This window comes from Pomacea canaliculata, linkage group LG3 (genome assembly GCF_003073045.1).
Source record: "Pomacea canaliculata isolate SZHN2017 linkage group LG3, ASM307304v1, whole genome shotgun sequence".
NCBI lineage: Eukaryota > Metazoa > Mollusca > Gastropoda > Architaenioglossa > Ampullariidae > Pomacea > Pomacea canaliculata.
Genome location: NC_037592.1, coordinates 14,533,927 through 14,546,427, shown reverse-complemented (window position 1 = coordinate 14,546,427; position 12,501 = coordinate 14,533,927). Strand labels below are relative to the sequence as shown.

General features: G+C 39.3%; 2 protein-coding genes across 2 annotated transcripts; both read right to left on the bottom strand.

Annotated features, from left to right (window-relative positions):
• Positions 1 to 2,303: 2,303 nt before the first annotated feature.
• On the bottom strand, positions 2,304 to 5,943 carry LOC112558948. Its single transcript, XM_025229719.1, has 6 exons — positions 5,868 to 5,943; positions 4,916 to 5,039; positions 4,265 to 4,331; positions 3,901 to 3,910; positions 3,265 to 3,535; positions 2,304 to 2,742 (listed from the first exon to the last, which is right to left on the bottom strand). The coding sequence occupies exons 1-6, from the start codon at positions 5,941 to 5,943 to the stop codon at positions 2,454 to 2,456; spliced, it is 837 nt and encodes a 278-aa protein (XP_025085504.1). The 3' UTR covers positions 2,304 to 2,453.
• LOC112560686 lies at positions 5,902 to 11,961 on the bottom strand. The gene is made up of 5 exons (XM_025232703.1): positions 11,808 to 11,961; positions 7,612 to 7,872; positions 7,070 to 7,295; positions 6,693 to 6,873; positions 5,902 to 5,972 (listed from the first exon to the last, which is right to left on the bottom strand). Exons 1-3 carry the CDS (start codon positions 11,866 to 11,868, stop codon positions 7,081 to 7,083), a joined length of 537 nt encoding a protein of 178 aa, XP_025088488.1. The 5' UTR covers positions 11,869 to 11,961; the 3' UTR covers positions 5,902 to 5,972; positions 6,693 to 6,873; positions 7,070 to 7,080.
• Positions 11,962 to 12,501: the final 540 nt, after the last annotated feature.

Sequence of the window (12,501 nt, the reverse complement as noted above, 5' to 3'; positions counted from 1 at the left end):
GAAATTGGTACATAGAACATTTTTAAGACTAAATGAAGTAGCTATACTTGTAGGTTTAGTTCTTAATTATTTTGCCTTCTTATCCTCGAGAAACATCATTTCGTCAAAATTAATAGATTTCCCTTTTCATGGCATCTTGTTTTTACAGGGGTTTTTTTATTATTTTTTTAAAAAATTGGTTGCAATAGTTATAATGTTCCCTCCTAAACTACTAACCCAGCATCCTTTTGCAGGAATTTCTGCTGTGACGATCTGTTAGGTAACTTTACGGGCTTTGTAGTTCGTGAGTCGGGAGTTGTCCTGTCGGTGTAGGCCTGTCAATTCCGTTAGTTAACGTAATTTTACTCATGGGTAAAGTACCTATCTCTTTAAAAACGAGTCCAAAAAGGAAAAAGATGACAGATTCTCCCTCTCTCTCTCTCTCACACACACACACACATTATATGCCGACGGACAGCTGTAAAGTGTGAAATAAGGTACATGCCAAAGCGCAGCAAAAAGACAAAAAAACTGAAATTGATAAAACAAAAGGATATTTATTCTTTTTATTTGGTAATACAAAAAATATGCACACGTGTGTTCATTGCTGCATTGAACAAAACTTTATTTTCTTATTTATTTATTCATTCTGATGATCTCTAACGCCTAAAAATGATTCTACACTAATATAAACTGACTGAAGAAGGAAATGGGCTTAATCAATCGAGAACCATTTATTTATGTTATTTTTAAAACCATGTTGACAATGTCGCAGGAAATAAAACCATGTACAGATTGTGAGACATGGCTATTAATGCCAAATAATCCTCATGCGAAACTTTCCCTTTACTTTTTTAATATTTCATGGTAACCACCTCAAAATGACAAGATCTCAAATTTGCGCTTTTCGTTCTTAAATAAATCTTTTTTTTCAAAATTTGTATTATTTATGATTGCAAAATGCGTTTGAGTATGTCAAGGGTTGAAGGTTACTTTATGTGACTAATATATATACACATCATATAATAGATACATTTGCATGTGTACATATCGATGATATTATAATTAGCATGGCAGACATCTATTTTTCATTTAGGATAATATATGGCAGTATTACATTGATTAATAGTATGTCATGTACCTACGTGTACTGCTATTGTAAAACTATCTCCTCTGTAATGTAACCCTGGGGATTCTGTTTTTTAAACAGCATATTCTCCATCCTAAACCTCAACCCCATACAAAATGGAAATTATTTTGGTAATAGTTTTTAGTTTTTTGTGAAAAGTGTTTTTATGATGATGATAATCATTCTCATTATCTTACTTTCTCTCTTCTGTTTAAATTTTAAAAACAAAAACTATGTGTTAACGTACGTGCGTGTGTGTGGCCATCTGATTGTCTCTCTCTTAAAAAGTTTTTAAATAAAGCGCAAAAGAAATTTACACAATTACAGGATAATTTACAAATACTATAGACAAGATGGAAGGCCACATTTATGGCAGGTATCTGACCGATCAGTACTTGAGAGGTCTAGGTCATCAATGAACGCCCTTTGCTTGATGCATCTTGATGCTAAGAACTCGGTCCTCAGTCCGAATGTTTCAGAGATGAACATTTTGCAGGACATCATCTCGCGCCCTCTGATACTGTCAGCCTTATATCAGCAACTACTAAATTGGCAGTTTAACGAACTGAACTAAGTGTGTATACTTTCTCACGTACGCGTAACCGAAAGTTTTGTTATGTTGTCGCAAAATCGCTTCTGCCTACAATGGATGATTGGGAAAAAAAAACAGTATCAAGTTGCAAACTTTTTGTACGCTTAAACATTTGATACAGACATCTTGATTAGACAAGGATTAGAGAATGTAGGTTTCTTGTTTGAGCAGAGCTTTTTCCTAATGAGGGTATTTCTTTAAGGTTTTACACAACGAGTGATGTCATTTCTCATCCCGAGACATTTTTTAAGCATATCTTCTCGTGAGTTCGTAAAACGTTTAAAATAAGTGAACGGCAGCATGACGACGTTCACTGACACGGTGAGGCCGTTGCCCTGTCCGTCCATCTCTTTCTTCCATGTCCATCCACTCTCTCTCTCTACTGAGTATTCCTCATGGAGCAAACGTTTTTAAAGCTCAACAGTTAAAAAAAAAAAAAAAAAATAAGAATGAAGGAACAAAGTGATTGGCTAAAGTTCAGTGCAAGATTTTCCCAAACACATCTTTGTATAAGTATACCCCCGCCTCCCTGACTTTCGTTCTCATGCTACACGCCTACAAAAATCCTCACAAACTGGAAGAAGTTAACAACGCTGACGTCACAATGGATGAGCTGGGAATATACGCTTTCTACTCATTATCAAACCATTCGCCATAGGAAGACATCCATCTGGTATTGAGAGCACTACATTCTTCTCTCACTCACTCCTTCACTCACCCACTCACTCACCTTCCTCTCTATGGTTCTCGTGCCTACATTAACCAACGAAGGAACGCGAAAACAACCATCAGCATGATGGCTGACGGGCGGTTGTCGGTGGCGTAACTAGTGGGGCAGTTGGCGGGCATGGATGTAGTATCCGGCATGTCTGGATCAGTGGGAGTACAAGCCACGTCGGCGCAAACTTTCTCCATAGTCCTCATGACCCCGTCATTAGCCATCTTCAGCTCGTAGTCCTCGTCTAGCGACGAGCTGAACCAACTAGCGCCCTCTATCACCAGATTCAAGGTGACGATGAACTTGGTCAGATTGAAGTTGCACCTGTGAACATAGATGTAAGAGCAGTTAACTTTTGCACGAGTTTCTCTCTATAGCTTGTCATTTACTTAGACAGTATGTATATGATTTTGGACGTTGGACATCATCAGCGTATGATTTAACTATGTGTATGCAAACTGGGACAAAAAAAAAATGTTCTTAAAAAAAACCGAAAAATGGATCGCGAGAGCTATAAATATATTTTAAAAATAATAATCAGTGGGGAACAGTAACATAGTCATTCGCCAAACAGTAAGAATTACGATCAACTCATCAGGGCCGGCTAAAATAACGCTAGTAACTGTATCATAATAAGGGAATTTTGTTTGTTTATTATTAAATTTATGGTGTTGCTGTTGTTCATCTGTCTGTCTGTCTGTCTGTCTGTCTGTCTGTCTGTCTGTCTGTCTGTCTGTCTGTCTGTCTGTCTGTCTGTCTGTCTGTCTGTCTGACTGTCTGACTGTCTGACTGACTGACTGACTGACTGACTGACTGACACACACAAACTTAACATCTAGCACAAACCTAGATGGCGTCGGTTTACAAGGGACGCTGCTGTCAGCGGACGCCAGAGCGGTGGAGTCGATGGGTCCGCTTTGTCGAAGCAGCAGGAAGAGGAAGGTGTGGCTGGTCGTCTTGGACATTGGGTCGGGTGCTACGTACTGCACAGTCTCAAGGCCTGAGTCCAGTGTACCATCCCTAATGTTGATGATTTGCCACTGCACACGCACATTTTTCGTGACAGAGTCGGCCAGCTCGTCAGTGATGTCAAGCATGAGAAAGCTGTAAAGTTTACCTGCAAAGAGATGCACACAGAGGCTTTCAGTAACCCATCATCATCGTCGTCGTCATCTCCTTTTTTATGTAAGAAGTGCACATTCATCATTATTTTGCCGTAAAACAATTTGTACTTAAAAGCTACTAAAAATTTATGAATGCTTACTGTAGCTTTAATTTTTAAACAAGCTATCGAAAAAATCTCCCGAAGACAATGCGTATAAAGAACATAGGAACGGCTGGTGTATGCAATGGAAAATAGAACAAATCCCTCACCAAAAAGAAGTTAGGGTCGACAAGGTTCTGTTGCTCCAGAATGACTTCCGGCTCCATCCGTGTGTACACAGCGGATATGTACCCGTTTCCTATTGGGTTGGCCCTCACCACTTTCGCCCTGTCACAGACCATTGCAAACATTGGAAATCATTTCTTTCTCATGTTCTAAATAATCTACTCACCATGTAGTACAATATACAGACCATGAAATCATTTGATCCGGGCCCCAGAGTAACCACAGATGTCAGTAAATTTGTACGCCTTTTTCATAGCAACATAAATTTATAAGTAATAATAAGTATAAGTGAATCATATTAATAACGTGAGAGACAAGCAAGGAACGTCTATTACAGGAATAGACAGGACACATACAAGCTAGTACATAACAGGACAGACTCGTATATGCTTCTCGTCGGCTGCCCGAGGCCTATAAGGACGATTTTGGAGAATTATGTACGCATGTGACCCTCACCCCAAGCTGAGGGAAGACCACTTCCAGTTTGATCTTGTTGTTGATACGTGTAGTGTTCTTTGAACATCTTGGTTCATACAATAAAAAAAATTATCACTGACATTGCTGTGTGTTTTAGTGTTCAGTTTAGGCTTACAAATTATCCTTTCCTGGATTTCCAAAGGACGAACACACAGAAAAGCTTTGGCTGCTAAAAAAAAAGGTTCCCCAACCCTGATGTGGTGCATCATACTGATGCAAAAGGGAGGTGATTATGCTTCGGGAAAATTCTGGTTAACTCCCCTGGTTAAAAAAAAAAATAGGTGAAAGCCGTATGTAAGATAATATAAATGTAAAACGACTGTCAATATCTATGTTCTATTTTTAGTTGTAATATAAAATTAGGATGGTAGTAGGGATTTTCTTTAAGATTACTTTTCTCTAGTAAGTGCTATTACAGCTGCGAGCTGTTGGCAATTTGAAGGACAGGTCATTGCATAGACCCCAGCTTGTTGAATGAAAACGAACTTATGAACACTAGCAAGACAGGAGAGAACATACTCTTCGTCGTGAATAGGAAACAGAACAATCTGTATTTACTTCATATCCGCTTGCTGTCTATCAGCTTCTCCTCAAACTATAAAGGTGTGTTTACTGGTAAGTTATGCTCACGGGATGATCTTGGTCGTGTTGCAGCAGTTGGCCAACTCCATGGATGGCGATTCGTAGACGATGTCAACCAACACACTGAGTTTCACCGACGAAACGCTGTAACTAAGATTCAGTTTGTTGAACTCTGTCAGACAGACAACACTTAGAAGTTATAGGAGGAAATGTTGAGTTTTTACAGCAAGCATCTCTACAATTATTGAAAAGAATTCTTACATTACAAATTATGTCAACAGTCCCTTTGAAATATAATCTTTGATATGTTGTTTTCTACACAATGGAGCAAATGCAGCGGGAATGAAGATGCTAAGGGTTAAGGAATGTGTTAGAGTGACTGCCTGCTGTGTTCACCCAACAGAGCTCGAGTATTGTAGTATTGTCATGCAGTCGGAGCTTCGATCATTGAGAGGAATTGCTGAGCCACGGACTTGGAATCAAGTTTGTTACCTCACCTTAGTCGATATAATGACGATTTATATGTTTATCACTTTTTTATAATTATTCTGATGAATGTATCAAAGTATTAACATAAGATTTGCTTTTTGTGGTCCCGTGAAAGTCTTTTCACCAGTAAACACGACCTGGGCAGACAATCGTTGTGTTGTTTATTAAAAGAATGCACAATAGTCTTCACTGAGTTGAGCAAGGCATCTGCTGATGACAAAGGAAGTCTAATAAAATAAGCTTTGTTATTTTTGTATGTCTGTCTGTCATTGGTTTTCTTCTGTATGCACATTCTTTCTTTGTCTTGTTTCGCTTATTGTTTGATTATTTTCAATGTGTTTTACCTTATGGGGTGGTTATTTATTTTGCAGTTTCGACAAAGTAATGAAGTGTTATATAATTTCAGTGTTAAACATCCAGTTGGGTTTCATTCTCTAGCATCAGATAAGTTACACTTTTGTTCAATCATTCCAACCTTGAAAAGATTGGTTAGTAACCGGTAACTTGTTACCTGCAGAAACATACACCGGGCAGTAGTTGACTATTCTCCTTTTTCTCATGAGCTCGGCAGAGTATGGGTCTCCCATAACTGATAGAAGGCTGACACCAACAGGACCTAAACACGAAAAAATTCATCCAAATCCTGTTATTTCATTTCTTTTGACGATTGTGTATTTTTTTATTGCTGAAAGCTTATTACAAAACTAAGCATACTTTTTCAAATAAAAATGTCCATACATATTTACTCATTCTCATTTTAAGGTCATAAAAATTTAAATTCCAAGTAAAAGATATTTCAAAAAGATGTTAGATTATTATCAATATATAATAACTTAAAGCAATTCACTTCTTGAGAATGGACGAAATTCTCAAGTAATTAATTCATAATATTCTATCTTAAGAAATGGACCTTTTAAAATGTATTATTATTGCTGCTTTTTCTGTTACTATATAGTTAATAGACATCTTCTCCTGAAGATTAATTATATCATTTGTATCGCATTTGCTTGTATGGATCCACTGGCTGACCTGTGTCTGCATTTCATTATTTAAAGAGAGGTCACCCCTCTCCCTTTCTACAAGTATACACATCTTTCAACTTTCTCATTTGAAAATGGTTGTTTTTAATACTGTTCCAACCTTTTAACACATCCTTACTTTCTCTCGCCCTTAGTTGCTAGCACGGCGGTAAACACACGTTAAACAACCAACTTCTAATTCTGTTTTCTTACATTATATACTATACACGAGAACTACGTTTCATTTGTTCGTCCTGCCAAAAGCTCGTTCGTGTCTGCTTGAGGAAGGACACAATAACAGTAACAAGGGACTGTACCTTCCAGCGCGAAATTCGTCAGAAGTCTATCCAAGTTCCCGACCTGGGTCTTAAAGTAGTAATCCACTTCTCGCACAGCATAGTCGAGAGACAAGTTCTTGGTCTGATTGAAGATGGCGATCAAATTAGGCTGTAGTAATGTGGGGCTCGGGTTGTCAGCACCTCGGTAGCTGTATACAGTCTGTCACAGATAACGTTGTGCATCTTTACTCACGTTTGCTTCGACTTGTAAATATAAACAGCCGACTTTAAGAACGAATATACTACTAAATAATTTTCTGTTTTGTGTGTGCGTGTGTGTGCGATTGTTTGTTTTACGATTTAATTTGGCCAGAATGGTGTTAAAAAAATCCCAAATAACAAATCAAGAAACAAACCTCTCCTGTCGTTAAGTCTGACCCTCGATATTGATGTAAAGTCCACGCAGCATCAGGGCGCCAGAGTCCCAAAAGATCAGCGTGTGATTCATTCCAGGGTCAGCATCCCACGTGATCGACGGCATTTCGAGCAAAGACCAAAGAGGCTGGTGGGTAGGATGTGAGGGGTCGATGGTCCAGTTCACCAGTCCTGGTGTGTATGTGTTGAAACAGGCTTCATAAGCCCCTGGCGAAAGAGAATAATCAATGTTAATGTCATCCGCTGAAATATTAAAAAAAAACATTTTGTAAAGTTGACCTTATGTATTCATGATGACCTCATGTCTTTGCTACTGGCTGCCAAGTAGGCGAGGGGCATAATGTGTTATTATCTTCCTTTCCTCTATTATCTATCTTTCCCTTCTCCTCGCCTGAATCCTCGCACATTTTTAATTTTAACATACAATCGCAAAGATATTATATCACATCTCACTCATACTCTCACACACACACACACGCACACACACAAATCCCGTCCCTTTGCCGCTGCATTGACCACTCACCTCGATCCACGTACCACGTGACGTTGAGAATCTTGCTGATCATCGACGTGTCGTTGGAGGTGGAGTTGCGCATCCTCGTTATAAGGGACGTGTGTAACGGGTCCATGTTGATACACTCCCATGGGCCTGTATCGCTGCCCTTCGGACAGGTGAGGGTATAGTTGACGTTATACCAGAAACGGGTTTCCAGAGCCAAGTTCATTCGCATGGTCGTCAGACAGAGCTGCGAATGAATATCGCCGCACCCGTGTGAAGTAACATCTGGAACATTGTACACAACACACATCCAAAATGTGGATACAGAGCAACCAGACGTTTTAATCAAAGGACAGTTGAGAGGGTATCAGAACTGTCTTCTTTTGGCCGACGAGGATAGGAGGGAATCGTGAACTAAAACTTACAACCTCAAGACATTGGAATTCTCTACTAATACGTATCTGACACTGATACAAATACATTATTTAACACTGACGATAATACACCTCCTGATATTAGCTCTAATACACCATCTGACATAATATACCAATTCCAACTGAAGAGAAATCACTGACATGGACAATAAGATATCACTTGACTCAAAAGCTATACATTTTTTTCAGATATTGCGGCCATTAACATTCCCACATATTTACCCAAGCCTATGGGTTCTTTCGCACGTGATTACAGCCAACATGAGAGCTGCTACCTTGATAGTGATGTGCACGAGATTCTAAAGTGACTTTTCAAGAATCGTTACCAAAACATACTGTGAAAGATTTTTTTTTTTTTAAATCAGCTGTTTGATATAGGGAGACGTTTCCCTAGTCACGTGACAGCAATAAAATACGAAGAAGACTTCGTAACATTCATATGGGTCACTTAAAAGAAATGTGAAATAAATCTTTAACCAGCTCTACACTAACGGCTTACGTTCGTTCTGGAAAGTTTGTAAATACACAAGCGAAAAGACTTGTAAGGGTTGTTTTATGTATGGACAGGAACAAAGCTTATATGATATCTTCCCCATTCGTAAGGTAGTGAAGAATCTTCAGGGTCTCTTTACACGCTATATATATATATGGTTGGGTTTCCTTCCCATGTTAGGGCCTTTTCTCACAAAGCAAGTGTCTTCCCCACCCACCTTCTCTCTCTCTCTTCTTTAGGGAGCAGCTGACGTCTGCCTTAACCATTTGCTATGCAGACTGAACCCACCTTCCTTTCATATTTCATGCTTTTGAATTTCTGCGCAGCACGTTTAGGGTGACAACATAAAGGGCTGGTCACCGAGGGTTATCAGCTATAAGAGGAAAGCTTTGCTGCCGACTGAAACTGAGCAGAGACTATAGAAACTCGATCGTCTCTGAACACGCAGCTCTTGCCCCAGACACGCTATGAACAGGCCACGTGACTCGCTCGTGATGATACGACCTTCACTTGTGAAGAAGGCTTGAACCTTTGGCAGAGGAATTTTTTTTTTTAATTTCTCGGTTCAATGCCAAGTGTCCGCACACATGTACTTATACCACGAACGTGTATAGGTGGACTGCTGTCTGTCTGCCGAGACCAACGCTTAGCCTCTTGCGAAGTTTTCCGCTGCTAGTCTCGGCGAGCCTACACAATGAATGTGATAAACCGGAAGCTTTGTACACTCCTGCCTCGTTTTAGTAGTTAACTGAAAAAAAAAAATTATATCGTCTGCCAGCAGTCCAGTTATACAAGTTCGTGCTTATGCAGAGAAACAGAGTGTATTCGAACTCGAGCCAGAACTCTTTAATGAAGACCCTGAGATCTCTTTGAAAACGAAAGTCATCATCGTCAAGAGTATCAACGCCAGCCATTTTGCATTACGCTACTAAACATGAAGTCCCTAGTGTAGCGATACTGTAGCGATACTGGCGAATGGAAAGTATAACACAAAGCTGTACATGCCCTCTTCCCCCACCCACCTCCCGACCCACAAAGCAGAGAAAAGGTACCAGAGAGACACAGAGAGAGAGAGAGAGAAGAAGGAAAAGAAAGTGAAAGATAAAGAAAAAAAAGTTTTTTTTGGGACTTGTTTACAGACCTTTTGACATTGAAAGTCTTTGATTTTCCGGTGCCCCTACGTCAGCGGTTCTCAACCTTTTACTTGTGACGCCCCCCTGACGAACAAAGGTACGTCCGCGCGCCCCCCTTAGCCAGCAATGGAAGCTAATTTCACTAATACCGGTATAAGACATTTTTTTTAAAATGACCACCTTCGCGCCCCTCTTGTAAACACGTCGCCCCCCCCCCCAGGGGGGCGCGCCCCACCGGTTGAGAACCGCTGCCCTACATGAATGTGTTTGCTTACTCCAGAACGCAATAAATATTTATTTGGGTTGATATGGAAGGGTGAAATGCACGCTTTCTGCCTGGGTCAGATGGGAGTGGAGGGGGGGTCTGGTGTACTCTGGCCCGCGGCGGCAAAGGGGGCCCGGCCTTGATCAGTGGAATTTTCCCTTCTTTTTTTCTTTTAGGGAAAAGTTGACAGAATATTCCTCACTCTGGGGATTTTTTTCCTATGGTATGCTACAAATTTGATCCTTTACCTTTTTTTTTCATTGCCCATTACGGTGCCCGGAGAGGTCGCCTACCCCAGGCCCCCTTGACGGCCCTGGCTGGGACACCACGAAAAAGCATTGCCCTACTGACATCTACTCGTGTTTAACGCTCGTTCAAAGCCTATACCATTAAGATCGTTTGCACGCACCCCGACATGTTCCATGCCTTTTAGTTGTAACCAGCGGAGCGTGCGCGTGCATTGTTCTATAACCTTCCACATAGTTAAAACATCTGCAAGGGCTAGATGTCAAACATGCTTCTATAACTGAACATTTTTGTAAAGAATCAAAGTTAGAAAAGTTCTTCAAAAATCGCTACTTGCCATTCAGATCCGTTGGACAATCGCACTGAACAAAATGTGCTGACAAAAACGAAAATCTGGCTTGATCAGTTTTATTTTATTTTAAACAATTTTAGTTCTTAAAAAATGTTTGAATTGTGTTTGGGAACTCTGTTTCTATAAAATTGATTATCTAATTATACTTAAGGGTTAATAGTGTTTAAAATATATAAAATTTCTTGCATCTGGCGCCCTGGTCAAACTTTTCTTCCCTTTGTGACAGCCACGGGCGTCTTCCCAAGTAAAGATGTCCATAGTGTGAGTGGCCATCGTCTTACCCTTTGAGATCTTTGCAGTCCTTTCGTTGAGAATGAGATGAGAGACAGCGCCAGTCAGCAGTTAACCTCTTGTTTTGCCCCTCAATATATATATTAGTATTTGTTTCGGCTTGCCTTCTTTGTCACAGCATACCTGGGTCTTCTCCTTACCTTTGCCATCTGACGATCCATTTGCCACCATTCGCTAGCATTTCTTCCTCAGTGAAGCAAGAAGAGTGCTTTGCTCTTTCGGCTACAGAAATATTTTCTATTCACTTCGTTCAGCGCAGGGAGAGCGATTTTTTTTTAACTTTCACCATGCTTTCGTGTGAAGGCAAACATTCCTGCTGCCTCTAGTGGTTAAAGTTAGGAAAATACTGGCGTATGAGGAAGCAGATTTATTAAAACAATTTATTACCTTAAATCTCATTGCTTTACGCCTTAAAAAATTATTTTTTTTTTTTGCAAAAGAAAAAAAATCACTTTAAGTGGTTATTGGATCATCAGAGATTCTCATTCATAGACGATAAGCTATATCCGATAAATCAACGAAGCGCACTTAATCTTTGAGAAAAACTACTTCTCAGTTAAACTTGAAGTCTTTTTGGAAATAAATATTTTCAATTTTCTAATATTGCTGTGTGAGAAAAGTTTCTGAAATATCGTTTATTTTTCAGCATTGGTGATAAACTTTTGAATTTTGCTTGAAACTGACAGTTTATTAATTACTCGAGAAAAGCAATTTTTTTTCTGGAGGATATATAAACCAGAGACTATACAGCGGTGAATGTATTTTAAACTGTTAAGAGGAGGATATGGAAACCAAAGACTATACAGAAATGAATATATTTTAACTGGTTAAGAGCTGGTCATTTTTTTCATTCGATATAAAATTCAAAGTAAATTTTTTTCTCTCCACGCCACCAGCTTTTGCAATATAAAAGTCTTTGAATTGGAATCAGTAAAAAAAAAAAAAAAAAAAAAAAAATGAAAACAAAGAAAAAAAACAAAATAATTTTAAAATAGTAGGACCCTACCTTCAACCCCAAACAAAAGAAGAGTCGCAAAGATGCACAATGAAGAGGACAGAATGTTCATGGTGGTGGTGATGTGTGTCCTCCGAGCGAAGACGCCGCTGTGTCTGAAGTGCTGCGGTTGTACTTAAAAGGAACGTCGGGTAGTCACGTGACCAATGCCCTGTTGAGTCAAAGGAACGCTCGCACAGCACTTTGATAGTGAGATGAAATCAATTCTACACATGTGTTATTCAATGGTACATATGAGTTCAGGTAAACGCGAAATAAACCTGAAAGCTGCTGCTGTGAATGCTTGGAATAGTGAACTTCGCTTTGTCGGGAATGGAGATGTATCTTTGCTCAGATATTTCAGCTGAATAGTTGAGTATAACCATAAAAGCATTTTGCCAAGCATTTCCGACCTTAATAAAATAACATAATGATACTATAAATTAACTTTTATATTTTAAATAAATCCTGCCTTTCTTGATCTTTTACAAATTTTTCTTTTCGTACGTGATGTTATAGGGGTACCATTGCAAGTTGGGATGTGAAAGCAAGGATTCGTCTACCTTTAAATAATTAACCGATGGCTGTGAATTTGTCACAAATTTGTCTCTTAAGGGATTGTAAAGACCAAATAAAACTGCATAGAATCTCGTAAAGAGTAGGATCAGTTTGAATCTCATCTTTTTTAGTGTCTGTTCATGTGGGA

Excerpts from the sequence above, each read along its gene's own strand:
- LOC112560686 (XM_025232703.1), bottom strand. The coding sequence starts at position 11,868 with ATGAACATTCTGTCCTCTTCATTGTGCATCTTTGCGACTCTTCTTTTG. Across the intron at positions 7,873-11,807 it reads TCTTTTGTTTGGGGTTGAAG|ATGTTACTTCACACGGGTGC; the intron begins GTAGGGTCCTAC and ends ACAATGTTCCAG. Across the intron at positions 7,296-7,611 it reads CACGTGGTACGTGGATCGAG|GGGCTTATGAAGCCTGTTTC; the intron begins GTGAGTGGTCAA and ends CTCTTTCGCCAG.
- LOC112558948 (XM_025229719.1), bottom strand. The coding sequence starts at position 5,943 with ATGGGAGACCCATACTCTGCCGAGCTCATGAGAAAAAGGAGAATAGTC. Across the intron at positions 4,332-4,915 it reads AACACGACCAAGATCATCCC|ATGTTCAAAGAACACTACAC; the intron begins GTGAGCATAACT and ends GTATGAACCAAG. Across the intron at positions 2,743-3,264 it reads TGTAAACCGACGCCATCTAG|GTGCAACTTCAATCTGACCA; the intron begins GTTTGTGCTAGA and ends CTATGTTCACAG.